Source organism: Echinococcus granulosus (assembly GCF_000524195.1).
Source record: "Echinococcus granulosus chromosome Unknown EG_S00085, whole genome shotgun sequence".
In the NCBI taxonomy this organism is placed as follows: domain Eukaryota; kingdom Metazoa; phylum Platyhelminthes; class Cestoda; order Cyclophyllidea; family Taeniidae; genus Echinococcus; species Echinococcus granulosus.
The window spans coordinates 127,795-142,674 of NW_020170465.1; the positions used below are offsets into that span (position 1 = coordinate 127,795).

General features: G+C 41.3%; 1 protein-coding gene across 1 annotated transcript; it reads left to right on the forward strand. All coding sequences in view use genetic code 11, as the record gives it.

The window, feature by feature from the left end:
• Window positions 1-601: 601 nt before the first annotated feature.
• On the forward strand, window positions 602-14,588 carry EGR_07727 (hypothetical protein; the record flags this gene model as incomplete). Its single annotated transcript, XM_024496976.1, has 8 exons — window positions 602-667; window positions 1,512-1,655; window positions 3,163-3,396; window positions 5,292-5,431; window positions 7,061-7,187; window positions 9,012-9,081; window positions 11,970-12,105; window positions 14,516-14,588. 8 exons carry the CDS (start codon window positions 602-604, stop codon window positions 14,586-14,588), a joined length of 990 nt encoding a protein of 329 aa, XP_024348599.1.
• Window positions 14,589-14,880: the final 292 nt, after the last annotated feature.

Genomic DNA, 14,880 nt, shown 5'->3' on the forward strand with positions numbered 1-14,880 from the left:
GGAAAATAGTTTCAAATCACTGATATGATAGAGGATTGATAACTTTTCAGTCGAATTAATGATAACATGGTTAACAATAATTCGGAATAAGAGGTAGTGGTGGGATGGGTGGAGCTACCACCCAAACGTGGTGGAAAGGTTGCTTTCCCAGTGGAAGATAAAATCTATGAAGATTTGTGAAAAAAGGGCCTCTGACGTTGTATTTTTATCCGCTATCTACCACACTATTGAGTACTTCCTGTCTACCCAACTATTAATCAAGAGGGAGTACTTGAACTGGGTGGAATCGTCTATAAGGGAACTACGTAAGAGGGTAATTGGAAAGAAATACGGGAAATTTGGAAAGCAGATATCCTTTATGTAGTAGGCAGTCGAAAATAGTTTAAAGAGAAGGTTAAAGGAGATCAAGAGTTAACATCTGAATCCCAAAGTTGCTTTAGATCGTGTCCTACCGAATGGCTCGTATAAAAAGAGATCGAAGAACAGGCTGTGCTCAAGGTAGAATAACGTCCAGCACTCGTCAAAAGATATCGTTTTGCAGAGAGGGGTGGTGGGTGTACCCACTACCATCGTTGAGATGTGTAGTCCTCAAACCTGTCTCATGGGCGGTTTTAATACATTCAACTACCATATACTGACTGAAGTGAAAGAACAGTTACGAATCGGGGTAATAAAGAAGCAAATCTCCCGGTTCCCAAAGTGCATCCTAGATTAAGCTGCTCAATAACTCAAATGTATTTTAACGCCCGCAAACGATGATATCGGGTCCTAAATGATGTTAACAACGTCAGCAAATAGGACCTTTAAGTTGATTTTGCCTTTCTGTGGTTCCACATGTCTTGCTTACAGGACTTCAAGGCCAGAATTCACTCATGCGAAAAAGGCTTCATCAATTGCGCTTGCACCACTCCTGACGGCGGTAGCAACGGCGGTTCGTGTGTGTACACGGCCGAGGGTGCGCAATGACGCATACCGGGACAGCAGCTGTTGGTGGCCGTGGTGAAAACTACGTGGGCGTTCGAGATTGTGGACGCAATACACGTGGGTGGATGATTCACGATGGGCCTCGATTACCGCTAGCTGAGCTCTATTCACTGCCTTCCCTCCACACCTAGCCCCTCGAACTCTGAGCCCCGTTAAGTCCTATCAGTAGCCGTCGTGTAAACTTGAGCCCTGTTCATCCCAATCGATCGTCGTGGTGCAAACTAGGTGGGCGGTCGAGATTGTGGACGCAATACATGTGAGTGGATGATTCACGATGGGAGTCAAGGCTCGCTATCTGAGTTCTGTTCACGCCGTTTCCGCCTCCGCCTCACCTCTTGAATTTGTTTTTTTTTTCATCACGATCGATAGCCCAAGCGGAGTGAACTCCGCCTCGCGCGTCACAAATGCGTGACACCTTTTTTTATCGTTTTAACGGTCATTGTGTTTACACCAAATCATGTATCAGATGAACTTGATGAACTCCTACCTTGAAGATCATTACGTTTCCCTTTTTTCTTGATGAACAGGGCTTAACTAGAACAATAGGATATCTAGTCTGTAGCGGTCGGTTCCCCTGTGAAAGTCTTGTATCAAAAGTATCAAACCGTTTAAATAAATACATGTCTGCAACACATCATTCCAGGTTCCCGGATGATGTTGAAAGTGTGCTGGTAGGAAATTGTACCGCGGCTCAGGGTTGGATGAAAAGAGGGACACACTAAAGCCATGGGTACTGTTCATCTACTCCTTCCCATGGCTTCCTTCCATAAATCATGGACTGATGTTTGGTGATTAGTGAAGCTGCAAATAAGGTTTCCGACATTTACTTGAGTAGTTTAAAATAAAAATTTGACCTTGATTTAAGGGGACGAAAAAAAAGGGCTATCACCGTGACCCCGCTACGTGGAGAAGTGAAATGACAAGTGTCGTACTGCTGCCTCTTGGAGAGGCCCTGCATGACGTGGACTGATCAAGGAATACAGTCCAGAACCTGCTCATCAAGAAGATGAGCATCTGTTCTAGTGCATTCAGTGGTGATCTAGGCTTCTCTTGAGCACAAACTCGAACCCGAAAATATCGAAATGTCCAGCAAACTTGGAGCACGTCGTGTAATTCAAGAGTACATTCAATCCAGGACCTTGAGATTGTGTGGGTCGAAGGTCCCAGTTTGACTTAAATGACCCATCGTATCCCCGTTCTTCCATTTATTTGGCGCTAAACAGTTTTGTGTACAAGCAGAGACGGTTTTTTAAGGCTAAATTCCCTAATTCTCTGGAAAAAGCCCCCAATTTCTGTAATTACTCTAGATGAAGTTTCACTGAAAACGAGCGAAATTGAGAATATACTTTCTGTTGATAATACATCCTTGATGGCAGAGTTTAATGTCGTAATTAATTAGACTACTACTAAGTCGATTGAGGAGGAGGAGGAGAAGGCAAAATTGTGAGCAAACTTTCCTCCTAATTGACAACTCTCGGGGAGCGTAACCACTAGTATGACAGAGACGCGGGGTTGTCGTCGCCGGTTAACAACACCTTCAATTTCCTGCTACACGAGTACATCCGCATGTATACATGCATTAACTGTCTGCTTGCACAGAAGGTAGTGCGCATCCGGTAGAAACGTGACTTTGATTATAATGAATTGGATGGAATAAAACCTCCACTTCACGAGGGAACACAAAAGACAAAACGGGAATAACTGCGTAGTTACGGAACAGACAGGGAGTGCGGGAGCGAGAGAGAGAGGGCGAGAGGCTGGTGGACCACTTTCGGCTCTTTTACTATCCCCTTGCGGTGAATTTAATAACTAGTTGAACACTGCTCGGCCCCAGTAATTAAATAACTGTGATTGAACTGTACTCAGCCAACTCCGCACCTGATTACAAATCAAAAGAAATTTGTAATTTTGCCCAAACATTTGCATTTGTGAGGGGAGTGGGAATTTGAAAAAAAAAGTAGGAGAAAAGTCTATTTCTATCTTTTCAATAGTATCCAAAATGTAGGTAAATTTCTACCGCTGACAAGATTATAAAACTGCTCGTGATATTTGGCTGACAGGAAAATACATCTTCTTGCCCTTCGGTAAATTTCTACTCTATCTGCGGAAAAAACGAGTCTTAGCAAATGAAATTGCCAATGTGGAGGAATTTTGATTTTCAATTTCCACGTAAATAAGTGTACTTTACAAAGTGTTATTACAAGTCCATTTATCCAACCTCTGGAATGGTTTCAGTGTTGGAAACAATGCCAGTTGGGCATAATGACTTCCGGAGGGAAAGGAGCAATTTTCCCTTTCTCCCCCTCGAAATTATTACTGATGCCTCGGAATCTCACGGATCTTAAGTGTAGAAATTTTTATCTTCTCTCTAACGAAGACAAAAAAGGCGAGAAATTAAATGTTGGAAATGAAGTGCGTTGAGGAAGTTCGGTCATTTCTCACCCAAGTGAGGGTATATTCACTGAACATACTCAGAGCACCAAATATTATTTGTTTGGCTAAGTCTGGAAGTTTTCACACTCTTGCGCCTAAAGCTACCTTCTAAAGCACGTCTTCTCCCTTCTTTACGGTGGCAAACAAGTCCTCTTAGCCAGCCTTGGAATCAGTGTTCGAGGCCTTTGGAGATCAGCGGCAAGTTCAATGTAATTGTCCGGCTTTTGTCGAAAACGTTGTCTTTTATAGTCTCAAGATGTAGCATTTACTTTTACTCTACGGAATCTTTCAAGGATGGTCAAAATGGTCCAGGGCTTCGATGTCTCCAAATACTTCCAAGGAGCCTAACTGAAAGCATGTGCTATTTATTTTGAAAAATTAACCACTAATTTACCTTTGATGAACCAAATAAACTACACCCAAAAGGTCCACAATTTTGAGTACACCACTTTCATTCGCTTAGGGCCGGCTAAATTTGGTTCCGGATCTTTCAAAATGTAGGCAATCGTAGGGTGGAAAAACCAGCCTTGAGATAGCTCCACTGGGGACACTGAAGATAACCGCGTAATTCTTGCGCCCTTATTAAGATAAATTTTCGGCCGATTCAAACAACTTTCCAGCCACCTGTCTATTACTCCGGAAGCAGCCACTAAATCACGTTATCTTCAGCAGTTTATGTCTGAGCGGATCCACCTTTACCTCTAAAAATACTGCCAATTTTGAGTTTGAACAAGCGCAGAAAAGAAGGCTTGAAGATGTCTACTTTTGAAAGATATCAGGGCACAAAGTCTAAATACAATCCATTCAAAATGTCGTTTATCTTTCCTACAAAATAATTTGTAATTTTTGATGAATAAAAGGATTTTTTGTAGATCAAACTGGGATATTCGGGCAGAAAAGTGCCGGTGGACGAGGAGGAGAGCTCCAACACTCAACAACACCCATTTTTATCTCTTGTCTATCATAGAGTCTATGCTTCTGTGTGTATGGATGCTTTTTTTGCTTCTCTTCGCATAACAATGGATAAATAAGTAGGGTGTAGCATGGAACCGATGTCCACAGCAAAACGCGGGGTTGGGATTCATCAGATCGCCAGCCTAATGCAACTGTACTCACGGCCAAACTCATGCATGAGCTCTGCTTACTCAAGGGGTTCGGTGGGTGTTGTCCATGGACCGTTCCACCTCAAGGTGGAAGGCAATAAAGGGACATAAGAAAAAACACACCCACACATCGCATAGCATAACTCTTTGATCCAACAGAATCACGATATCTACAGTTAACTTTAATGTGTCACGAAAGGCCTCCAGTATAAATGCACAACCAAAGTACACGGTGATAGTGGTGGCGGTGGTGCTGTTGTTGAGTAATAAACACCAGTCTCTTATGCTCTACAATTGTGGTAGCTATAACAATGATGACTTACGGCCGTTTTGGGTATTCAAGTTACTACCCAATTGGGTGGGCTGTGTTCGCGGCAATTTAAGTATCTGTGAGTGGAAAGATGGGATCACAGGATGTTGAATTAAAGAAGTGGCCAAGTGGACCCAAAAGCGGATGAGGAAGGGGATGTAATTAAAACAGGGAAAAGTAAGATCAGTTGACATGAATAAGCTCCGGAATTTAGACTTCAGCCCTTGCCAGCTCGGTCAAAACGGACCCGCATTTTTTACCCAATGAAATGGTATGGATCAAAAGTCTTGGGCAAATCTTCTGCTTTTTTGTTTCACTTATTTATTTGTACATTTTTTGGTCTACAAAAGTCTCCCCTAATTACTTTTCCCACCTTGGAGGGGTAGCAGGAGTAATTAGTCGTTGAAGATGGGAGGGATTTTAACAATACCCAATGAATTATTTATCCTGTAAAAATAAAGTGGATAATGAGGGTTTTCATTCGCCTTCCTTTTTCTCCAATAAAAAATACTCAAAAAGACACACATTTAAGAGTCTATATGCCAAATCCCTATTTGAAAATTGAGCATTTGCCGCCTACTGAAAATCAAGCAGTTCAAAGGTATGGAATGCATTAGATCATTCCCACCTCCAATGATACTTCAATCGTCTAACATTCCCCACTTTCAGTTTATCACTAGTGTGTTTTCTTGGAGATTTTGGAAAGTCTCACATGAAAAGTTGACATGATCTAGTCAGGCTTGAAATGTGCCGTTTGACTAATGGCCGTGGATCCACATCACCCATTTAGAGGTTTGATGGTATAGCAAATCACGAAGTACGGACAGTATTGTAACCAAAATAGTCATTTCATTACTCCAGTGAGTAAACAAGGGGCTACAAATTTGTAAGGAAAATTAGCTTTTTTATGGAGAAGGAGGCGGTTTGCAAAGAAGACTGTGGCTGGATCCTTCTCAATCATTAGTGATAGTCGAGATAAAAGAATGATTGAGTGGGTTTGTGTAATGAAGCTCTCCTGTACAGATATAAAAAGTAGCAAAGTTTAAATTTTTAACCAAGAATTAATCTCCAAATTAACTAAAAGGATTAATATACTACTGAAATCATGCTCAGGAATTACTGAATGGCAAAATCTAATGTGTAATTGCTAAAAAACCCTTGCCAAGTTAACATTTTACGAATTTTTGGAGTAAAAAATCTTCATGGAACGGAGAAGGAGGAAGAGGATCTTGTTTTTCCTTTTCATCGGCAGAAAATTGGGTAAAAACTTGTCAACCTGAAGCCGGACACGAGCACACACAACCCCCCCTTGGCGCGAGACACATTGACATGCACAACAGAAGGCGCGGACTAATTTGCCTTGCGGCTTGATCTTATGAGTTCGCACTCGCCGCAAATTAGAGCCGCTTCCTCTCCCCAACCCTCCTCCCCCTCAATATCCTTTTTTCCATTCCAAATAAGTGAATGCACGATTGAGGTTTTAGTAGAGTGAGAGATAACAATAGCAGGTTTCTCATTCTCTCGTCTGTGGGTACTCGGTTGTCACGTTACCTCAGAGAAAAAATTATCAAATCGGAGGAATGCAAGGACGGCTTAACGACTTGCCTCTTTTACTACTCTATAATATCATTTTCTTTGTGTGGAAATCCAGGGTTCGTATAGTAATTATCTTTCTACCATACTGGAACCTTAATGCTCACCTCTCCGGGTCTCAGAAGAGTCTAATTATCTAGACAAGAATCACTCCCAAACCCCGTGTTCGCTCAACATTTCTAGGGTTAAATTTATTACAAAGGTGCTATTTTAGAATCCGACTTTTCTCAATACTTATTAACACACTACCACTGAAGATGGTGGGATGATTTGGGACCTAAAACAGATAAGGAAAAAGGGAAAAATAACGATGGACTACTGATAAGGCTGTTGTAGTCGAATCGAAAATTATGACATTTTAGGAACATCCTCCTCCATTTGATGAAGTAATTAAAAGCTACAAGTTGAAGGTGTACGTCAATCGGTTGTAGGTGTTACAATTCTCGTTACAACATGCTTGAAGGTAGCCGTGTTTCCTACCCTCCAGGCCTAATAAGTCAACCAGGAAGAGGCTTCATGTTTAAACCAGCGTTGGTGCTACTCAGCTAAGATGGCAACCACCATCCGTGGCCCCCCCTCTCTCAACAGGTAAAAATTTGTGGAGTTTGTTAAATTCACTTTCATATTTTAAAATAAGGAGAATATACATGTTTTCTGCAAAATTAGGTCGTATTTTATTAAACTGGCCAAAAAGACAGACTACAATCCCGACATGGGGGATATGTTCGGCCTCTTTTCCAAACAACACAATTAGCTGGAAATGGGTAATCACTTTGGGGATATCTACAAGCACAGACACTTTAATCAGTGCCTCTGGGGTAATATTTGAGTTAAACCCAAACGCTGTTTGCTTGTTGACACAAGAGAGTGGGAAGGATAAACTTATGGGAGCATATATGCCTGCAAAAAGAGGGATGTATCACATATTTGAGATCGGAACCCGAGGAAAGAGGCAAAATCCCACCTTCTTTCTACAGTGCTTTCTTCTTCATATTCCTCAAACATTTTTGAACCTTAAAAATGGAATTAGTTTTCCTCGAGGCAAGCCATGAAAAGTTCTTTTGACCCTCTCTGCTAACGGTTGGGTTGCGTTCAAGGAAATAGTCGGAGTTGGATCAGTAGAGGAAGGAGAGCAGAGTAGAGTAGAGCAGAGCAGGGCAGAGTTCCACGTCGGCATAAAAACTCACAACTCAAAGTAAAAGGCAGTGATAGGGGAAAAAAGACTGCGCGTGGTCCCAGGTGACAGGAGAGGATGAAAAAGGAGGGACCACGTCTGCTTTTTGCAGCCCGGGCAAATAAATGCCTGCATTATTCATCAACCACACACACACTAACACACGCTGCCTCTTCTCACTTCCTCTTTCTATATCCCCATTTTTGCAACAAAAAACTCACATTTTTTCGTGGTTGTCAGGTCGTAGTTCGACTACCGATAATTATGTAAACTTGGATTTTTACTTTGTGATTCACGTGGAATGCTGTCTACAGGATGTTGGTTCACTAAAATTAAAAACCGTTCATGGATGATAGTTTTTAGCTGAATATTCAACTAAGCAGCTCTTTCAGTCTCCTGAGATAACACAGAGCTTTTTCAGATTCACCCAAACCTGCAGTGCCCCTATAATAATAGTTTCTTCCAGATTATCTCCTCTCATTCCCCGAACAGTTACAGCGATGACAGCGTTGGGAGAATACCCTGAACGAAAAGGGTAACAACTCCAGTTATGTCCGCTGAATATTAGGGGAGGAGTTTCCTTTTTCATGGCTAAGTCTACAGCAAGTCACATATAAATTACCTCCTCCTTTTGGCAGTCAAACCAATCCTGAGCTCCAAAATGCATTTTCTTGGAACTGCAAAATAATTCCACCTAAATGCCCTCAAATGTTGCCATAAACCTAATAATTAATGGTTGTACTTAAAAGGTAGGTAATTGCTTTAAGTAACGGAATAAACAAAGTTCTTTTTAAAGTACCTAGTTAATAAAGAAAGTAAGTGGACAATTTTATGATTAAAGACGACTGATTTGATATTATTATTTTGGTGAGAGCAAAGCAAAATACATTAATTAATGGCCTCGTCCTTAAAGAGTTGTTTAAATATGGCTCCGATTTAACCATTACTTAAAGGAGGGTCGATAAATACACCAATAGAGTGTCTTACAAGCCCCTTTATTCACGTATTTACGTCCTACTCCCTCAAATTGGAGCATATGGATGGCCTACATAACAGGCATAACGCACGTGGGCCCATATGGTAATTTGGACGAAGGGACATGGAAAACACGGCACCATCAAAGAAACTTCCAAACCCCAAATATCGACCCTCCAAATGCCCGTGAAGCTGATTGTTTAAGTGTGAAAAGTCGGATAGGCAAGAAAATTGTGGTTCTTTTTACGCATAAAGGGCCATTTCTGAAAGTGATATTTTTAATTTACGCAGATAGCCCGTTAAGTGAACGTCGAAATGCTGAAAGGGACCGTGCTAGTACGGAGTTCCAAAGTAACCAACGCAGGCACAGCTAGTGTAAAAAAGAAACGGGGTAAAATCCACCACAAATGGCTACATTTATGTGCTCTCAATGCAAAAGATCATTACTAGTCATTTTATATTTTGTTGGGACGATGGCCACAATCCACCCATGAGTGGAGCATTTAAAAGTGAGACAGAAGCAGTTGCAAAGTGGCAAACCAAACCTCTTCTCCGTTTTTACTCAGTAGTAAAACGCCAAAATTGAGTTCGAAACTCAAAAACTGGGAATTTGGCCCAAAACTCTATCATGGTAAGGGTTATCTGAAAGAGCCCAACATTGTTATATGATATTTCCAGTGCCTTACGATGAGTCGAGCCTCTTGCAAACCTACTACGCTTTTGAGTAGGCAAGAAACAATATGTAATTTAGTGTGCCATAAAGGAATTCACTTTGTAATTTGTTTTCTACTCTACCTAATCGGCACAAAAAGGTAAGACGAAGAAGGAGGAGAAAAAGGAGAGGAGGAAGAAATCAAAAACTTTTCGTTTTAGAGTAGCACCTAACACCTCAACAACCTCTGCTGTAGAGATCACTGAACTAGTGATGAAGGTGATTTTTGGAGCTGCCGACCGCAGGTAATAAATAATTCGAAAGATTTTCTTTACAATCAAAACGTACCGAGAGCCTTGCCGACTAGAGAAAACCTCCCAAGAGATGCTAAAATTTGTAGTAAAAGTGCCTAAATTTGTAGAGGCAAGAAAATCACCACCTTCTCGACAAATTGGCTCATTCTGCAAAAGATCTTCAAATTATCTAACGTAAATTAAGGCAAAAAAAGAAAGAAAAATGATTGTACAATTTCGCCTCACAACCTAGGCGCGAGAGGCGGCAAAGAACCAAATAAAAAAAAATTCCTTGGGTGTCTACTATGCATGAGGACTGCTAGTGCCCCTTGAAAATTCGCATGCGCACAATCATGCGAACCAAGTGGCAACCTCTGTGGGTAGGGTTCCCACAATGAGGGTGCGATGTTGGGGAAGGAAAGGGGGAGAGCAGGAGGGACGATAGCACATTTAAAAGGGCATGCAAAAAGCAGAATTTTTTTCTATAAAACACACAACTTTTGACTCACCTCCGATTCTATTGTAGGCATCCGTTAGCCCAAAAAGCACCAATAGGAAGGAGAGGAGGGCGTAGGGATAGGAGGAGCGAAGTCGCATGTGCATGACCGAGTTATCGATTTTTTTCGGTGTCCAAAGGGGCAGAGGTCAGGCATGCGCGAGCATTACATGCGCGAACTTGGGGGGTCACACTGGTGAGAATAAAAAGCAAACAATCAAACACTCTCTCAGACAAACAGACAAAGACGACGTGAAGTAGTTCGTTAGGCAGAGAAAAGGGAAGGTGGGGAACCGAGTAACATCCACGCCCTTGTGTGTGGTTGTGTGTGGGTTGAACTGCTGGCAGAGTTAAAAGTGAAGCGTGCAGGGAGGCCTCTCTAGGCGTCTCTTGCAACAGGTGTCGCTCCACCCTCCGTGTGTTTGCTTCAACCCTATTGGCAGTCTGTAGGCCGTTTGCGCTAGCTGGGTCGGCCAATAAGGTGGGCGCAAGACGTCTGACTGAGCCATAAATATAGCCAATTTAGCCCACCTAGACCCCTAATTTCTCCCATTGGGAGGCTTGTATCCTTCATTGCTTTTTACCATGTTGTTTTTTTTTTTCATTTCGGGTTTGTGCCTTTTACAGACTTTTCCACAAACAGACTAATTCCATTCGGTACCCGAATCTGCTTTGCAGCTCGCAAGATCTTCACGGAAGCGAAACCAGCTAACAGTTTAAAAATGCATTCTGGATACTGTTTCTACCGAGAAAGTGTAAGACCCAAATCAAGTTTGGAAGGGGATGACAGATTGTTTCTAGTCGTGACTTCAAAGAACTCGTGTCCATTTCACGGTTGCAGTTTTATGGTTTTGCATCAGTGTACTTTAGTGTGCTCAATGAATTGGTAAATACCCATTAGGCAGAGGTCGGTTGTTCAAAGGCACGAACTTGACTGTCCTTTAAAGTGACAACGTATGAATAGATGAGAGTTGGTAGATAGAAAGGCATACATTAACCCTCCCCTCGATCTTTAGCGCGCTTGATGTAATCATCGCATGGTTGTAAACGTAACGTTCCTGTCCCATTGTTCATTTAACTGTCCCAAGGTTCTAAACAAATTTTCTAGCACATCGTATTTAAAAGGTGGTTTTTGTTTACCTTGGAGTGCCTTTATAGCGAAAAGTTAATCATGATAATCAGGAACTGCGAAATGTCTGTCAAAAAGTTCTGTTGACTCTAGCTTGCGAACCACATCATCCGGATCTTTTCAGACCCCCGCTACTCGACTTTTTTAATAGGAGCAGGGTGGGCACTGAAGATAATCTTGGACTCAAATGACCATGGCCAAAATATTTTCAGGTCGGAGCAAGAACCGCTTCGTTAATGTATAAATGCGTTAGTTAAGAAACATTGTCTAGTTCAAGTAACTATGAAGGGGAACCTTACAGGTGGCCCATCTAAACCTGTAAAATCCGCAAATGCTCTTGGATTTAAATGTGTTTTTAGTGTGAGGAAGATCATTTTATACTCCTCATTCCTGACCCGCAAATGCCTTGACACATACACACGCATAAGAGGAGCAACAAACATGAAACTCCAAACGGGAGGGGACCAAAGTGGTGCTTATTTAATTTACTCTTGGCACCAAGAGAATCCTTACATTCCACTTTTGCGCTAGTGGCACAGAGTGCCTACTGTAATGTTGGTCTCCCGGCCCCTCTGTACACCGACCGATAAGAATTGTGACGGCTCCGATGGCAGCCCGGACTGGTAGACATTCAGAAGATTTCATGCTCAAATGAGTAATTACTAACAATTAGTATTTTATTTGAAATTTATTACAATATTCGGAAAATTACCCGTAGATTCATTTAAGAATTTCGCGGAATATTTAAGCGATTGAATCTTCATCTACACCAATATGGTTTCTGCTTTCTACCTTGAGATTTACCACAATTTAAGACAAACTTTAAGCATTAACTAATAATAATAAATGGAAAGTCATTTCTTCTATTCATAACTTTTCAACTTCAAAGAAGTTGGAGCAAGATTACCATCCCAAATCTGGCGGTGGAAAAAATCAAAGACAAATCGCCTTTTTGAATCAAATGTCAGGCATTAAGTAGTCTTCCACTCCACTTCCCTTTTTCCAAATGGTTCTGCTTCGCCAAATCATTTTGTTTAGAATTGTGAGAAATTACACAAATGAAGGTGCCTTTGTAAAGTGCCTGGAAAACGTGCCGCCTGGTGCCCATTACCCATTTCTATTTTCGTACTCACAAGTCAAGCTCTCTTCCACCGGTGTATAAATATTTCAACCCAACATTGACATGATATATGTGAAATGAACTAATAGGGGAGTGGAATAAGATAAATAGGGGAACTGAGAGGCTGCATTTGTTTACTCACTCACGCCTGTTTGTTTTGGCTGCGGCAACCGAAGTTGTTAAATAAATGAAGGTTGATTAAGTGAGTAACTACACGGGTAGCCCATCTAAAGGCTGGTAATACGGCACATTTTTCATTTTTTTCTTGGAACTTCTTATCCACAAAGCCTTTTCCGATGCTTACTGATGACGGTTAAGCATACTTTGGTGAAGGCGTCTCAGAGTTACCATTGCTTTGGGCTGTCAATTCAGTGACATGACATTGTGCGACCTTTTAAATGAAAAAAGTATGATAACTACCCGTGAGAGGTTAATTAATAAGTGATTGGATTCTGGTTAAATGAAATTAATCAAAAGTGACTAACAGGATCAGTTCCCAATATACTATTCAGAGCTATAAAATCCGCTACTTACATTATCTCGGAAGGCAATACCTAATAATTGGCCGAACGGAAGATTTGTGCTACCTCTAGACAGGAACATGAGGTAAATCCTGTGCATTAGGCGCATCTCTTGCCTAAAGAGTGGTTACTTTAATGTTGGCATAGTGATTTGTCCCTAGCTCACCCCTACTTCTCCGCATTTGCCCTCCTCCCCTCCCCAAAAGATAGCAAATAACCCTTTCTCCCTCCCTTCCTCTCTCCCTGTGTGTGTGGATGTGTTGTTTTTGCATGCTCAAGCGAGTTATGGTGGACTGCTCCGGTCTATTGCATGGTAAAAAGCACTACCTCCTGTAGGGCTGTGGTGCAACAACCGAAAAAATTGCATCCTCCTTCTCGAGGCACGAGAGCGGAGAAGGCCCAACAACACTAATGAAGCGACTCAAAATAGGCCGAAAAAGTGCAGATTTAGCTAGAAACAGGCAAACTGCCCTAATATGCTTGTCAACAACTAGGCAGACTTGTCGGGTTTGGTCCATTTTTTGACTTGTTTTTTTGCTATTTAAACAAATTTGTTATGGATTTTGAAAAGTTGCGTTAATGCCTAGGCATTGTGGTGCCACCTTCATTACAAGTATCCAATTACTTAACAGTCGGACTCAAAACTGTTTTATGTAATTGTCGGCAGATATAACCATGCGAATTAAAGGACTAGAAGACTTGTTTAGGATATTAAATAGCATCAATTAAGTTTATTGGCGATTTTAGTCTTGTATACTGTGAAAAGGATAGAATGGTCTAATGAAGTGCGATTGTCGGCAACTGAACCTTCAAGAAAGTAAGCGGGTCATTAAGAGATTAGATGCACTGGCCTCTCGAACTTGTATCCAACATTACTTAGGGAAAACAAAGCCGAACACCTTTGAGTGAGTCTGTAGGTTAAGTTGTGTAATTCTTGGATTGCTTATTCAACTCTTTGTTTTGATTTTGCGAGTAATCAAGTAATCAAGCTGGGGGGCGTAACCCCCGAGCCACTGCAATAGCCCCATGGCCCCCCTGTACATCGGCAATGCAACTTCTGCCCAAGTAAAATGACTTGAATAAATAAATAAGTAAAAATGCTTTTTAAAATTCCTAAATTAATGAGTAACTAAAAAACATAAATTCAAAAAAACAAAAGTCGTGATTGTGCCTTTAATAGGCGCTTGTCAAAAAAATACACCGGGAATTTAATAAGGCTTGTAAATTATGGGGACACAAAAACGCAGATAATTTGGGCTATTTATTTATGGTGACAAACGATCATCCATCAACTCATTTCGTCAGAACAGCAGCCGAACCAGTCGTGGGATAAGCTCTAATTTATATTATAAAGCCTAAAATTCGAATCCATCTTACTTTCAGTTATAAGGGTCTCATTTACTTTATATCTTTTACGATATAGAGGGGTAAATGGAGAAATGGATAGATGAGGAGATTAGATAGATATTTGAATGGATAGACAAATGGGTGGATGGATGGAGGTGGATAATGGATGAATGGGTGGATTCGGATAGATGGAGAGATTTGAGACATTACCAATCACTTTGGAAGTTCTGACTCTACAATCGCCATCCTAAAAACACAGACTTGAGCTCTTTGAATTGCCCGAGGCCCAGTTGTCAAAAGTCCTTTTGACAAATGAAAAAAAAGCGATTCCCTTTATGAAACCACTTGAGCTGTTACCTTAATGTTATTTTTTGTTTTTAATCAGATCATTAGATTTCCTTTTACATGTTTGTTACTTCTCGCCGAAAACTATAGATGAACTGGTGATAAAAATTTAAATTTAGTAAAACTCGATTTGCCTCATCATTTCAAGGATAAAATCATCATGGAAAATATTTTATAGATTAAATAGTTTCATTGAAACAACCTGGTGGACTTAAAATATGGACGTCTTGCGTGAAGCCAATTTCACCCTCTTCCCCCGCCTTGTCCCTCCTAGCCCCTCCGCTGTCTGTTCAAGAGGCTGTGATGCACACCCAAAACCGGCTCAGCTGAAGTCAATGTCAGCATAACTTTCCACCACCACAGTGTTATTGCCTCCCGGTCCAACAAAACTCAACGAAAAGCTCA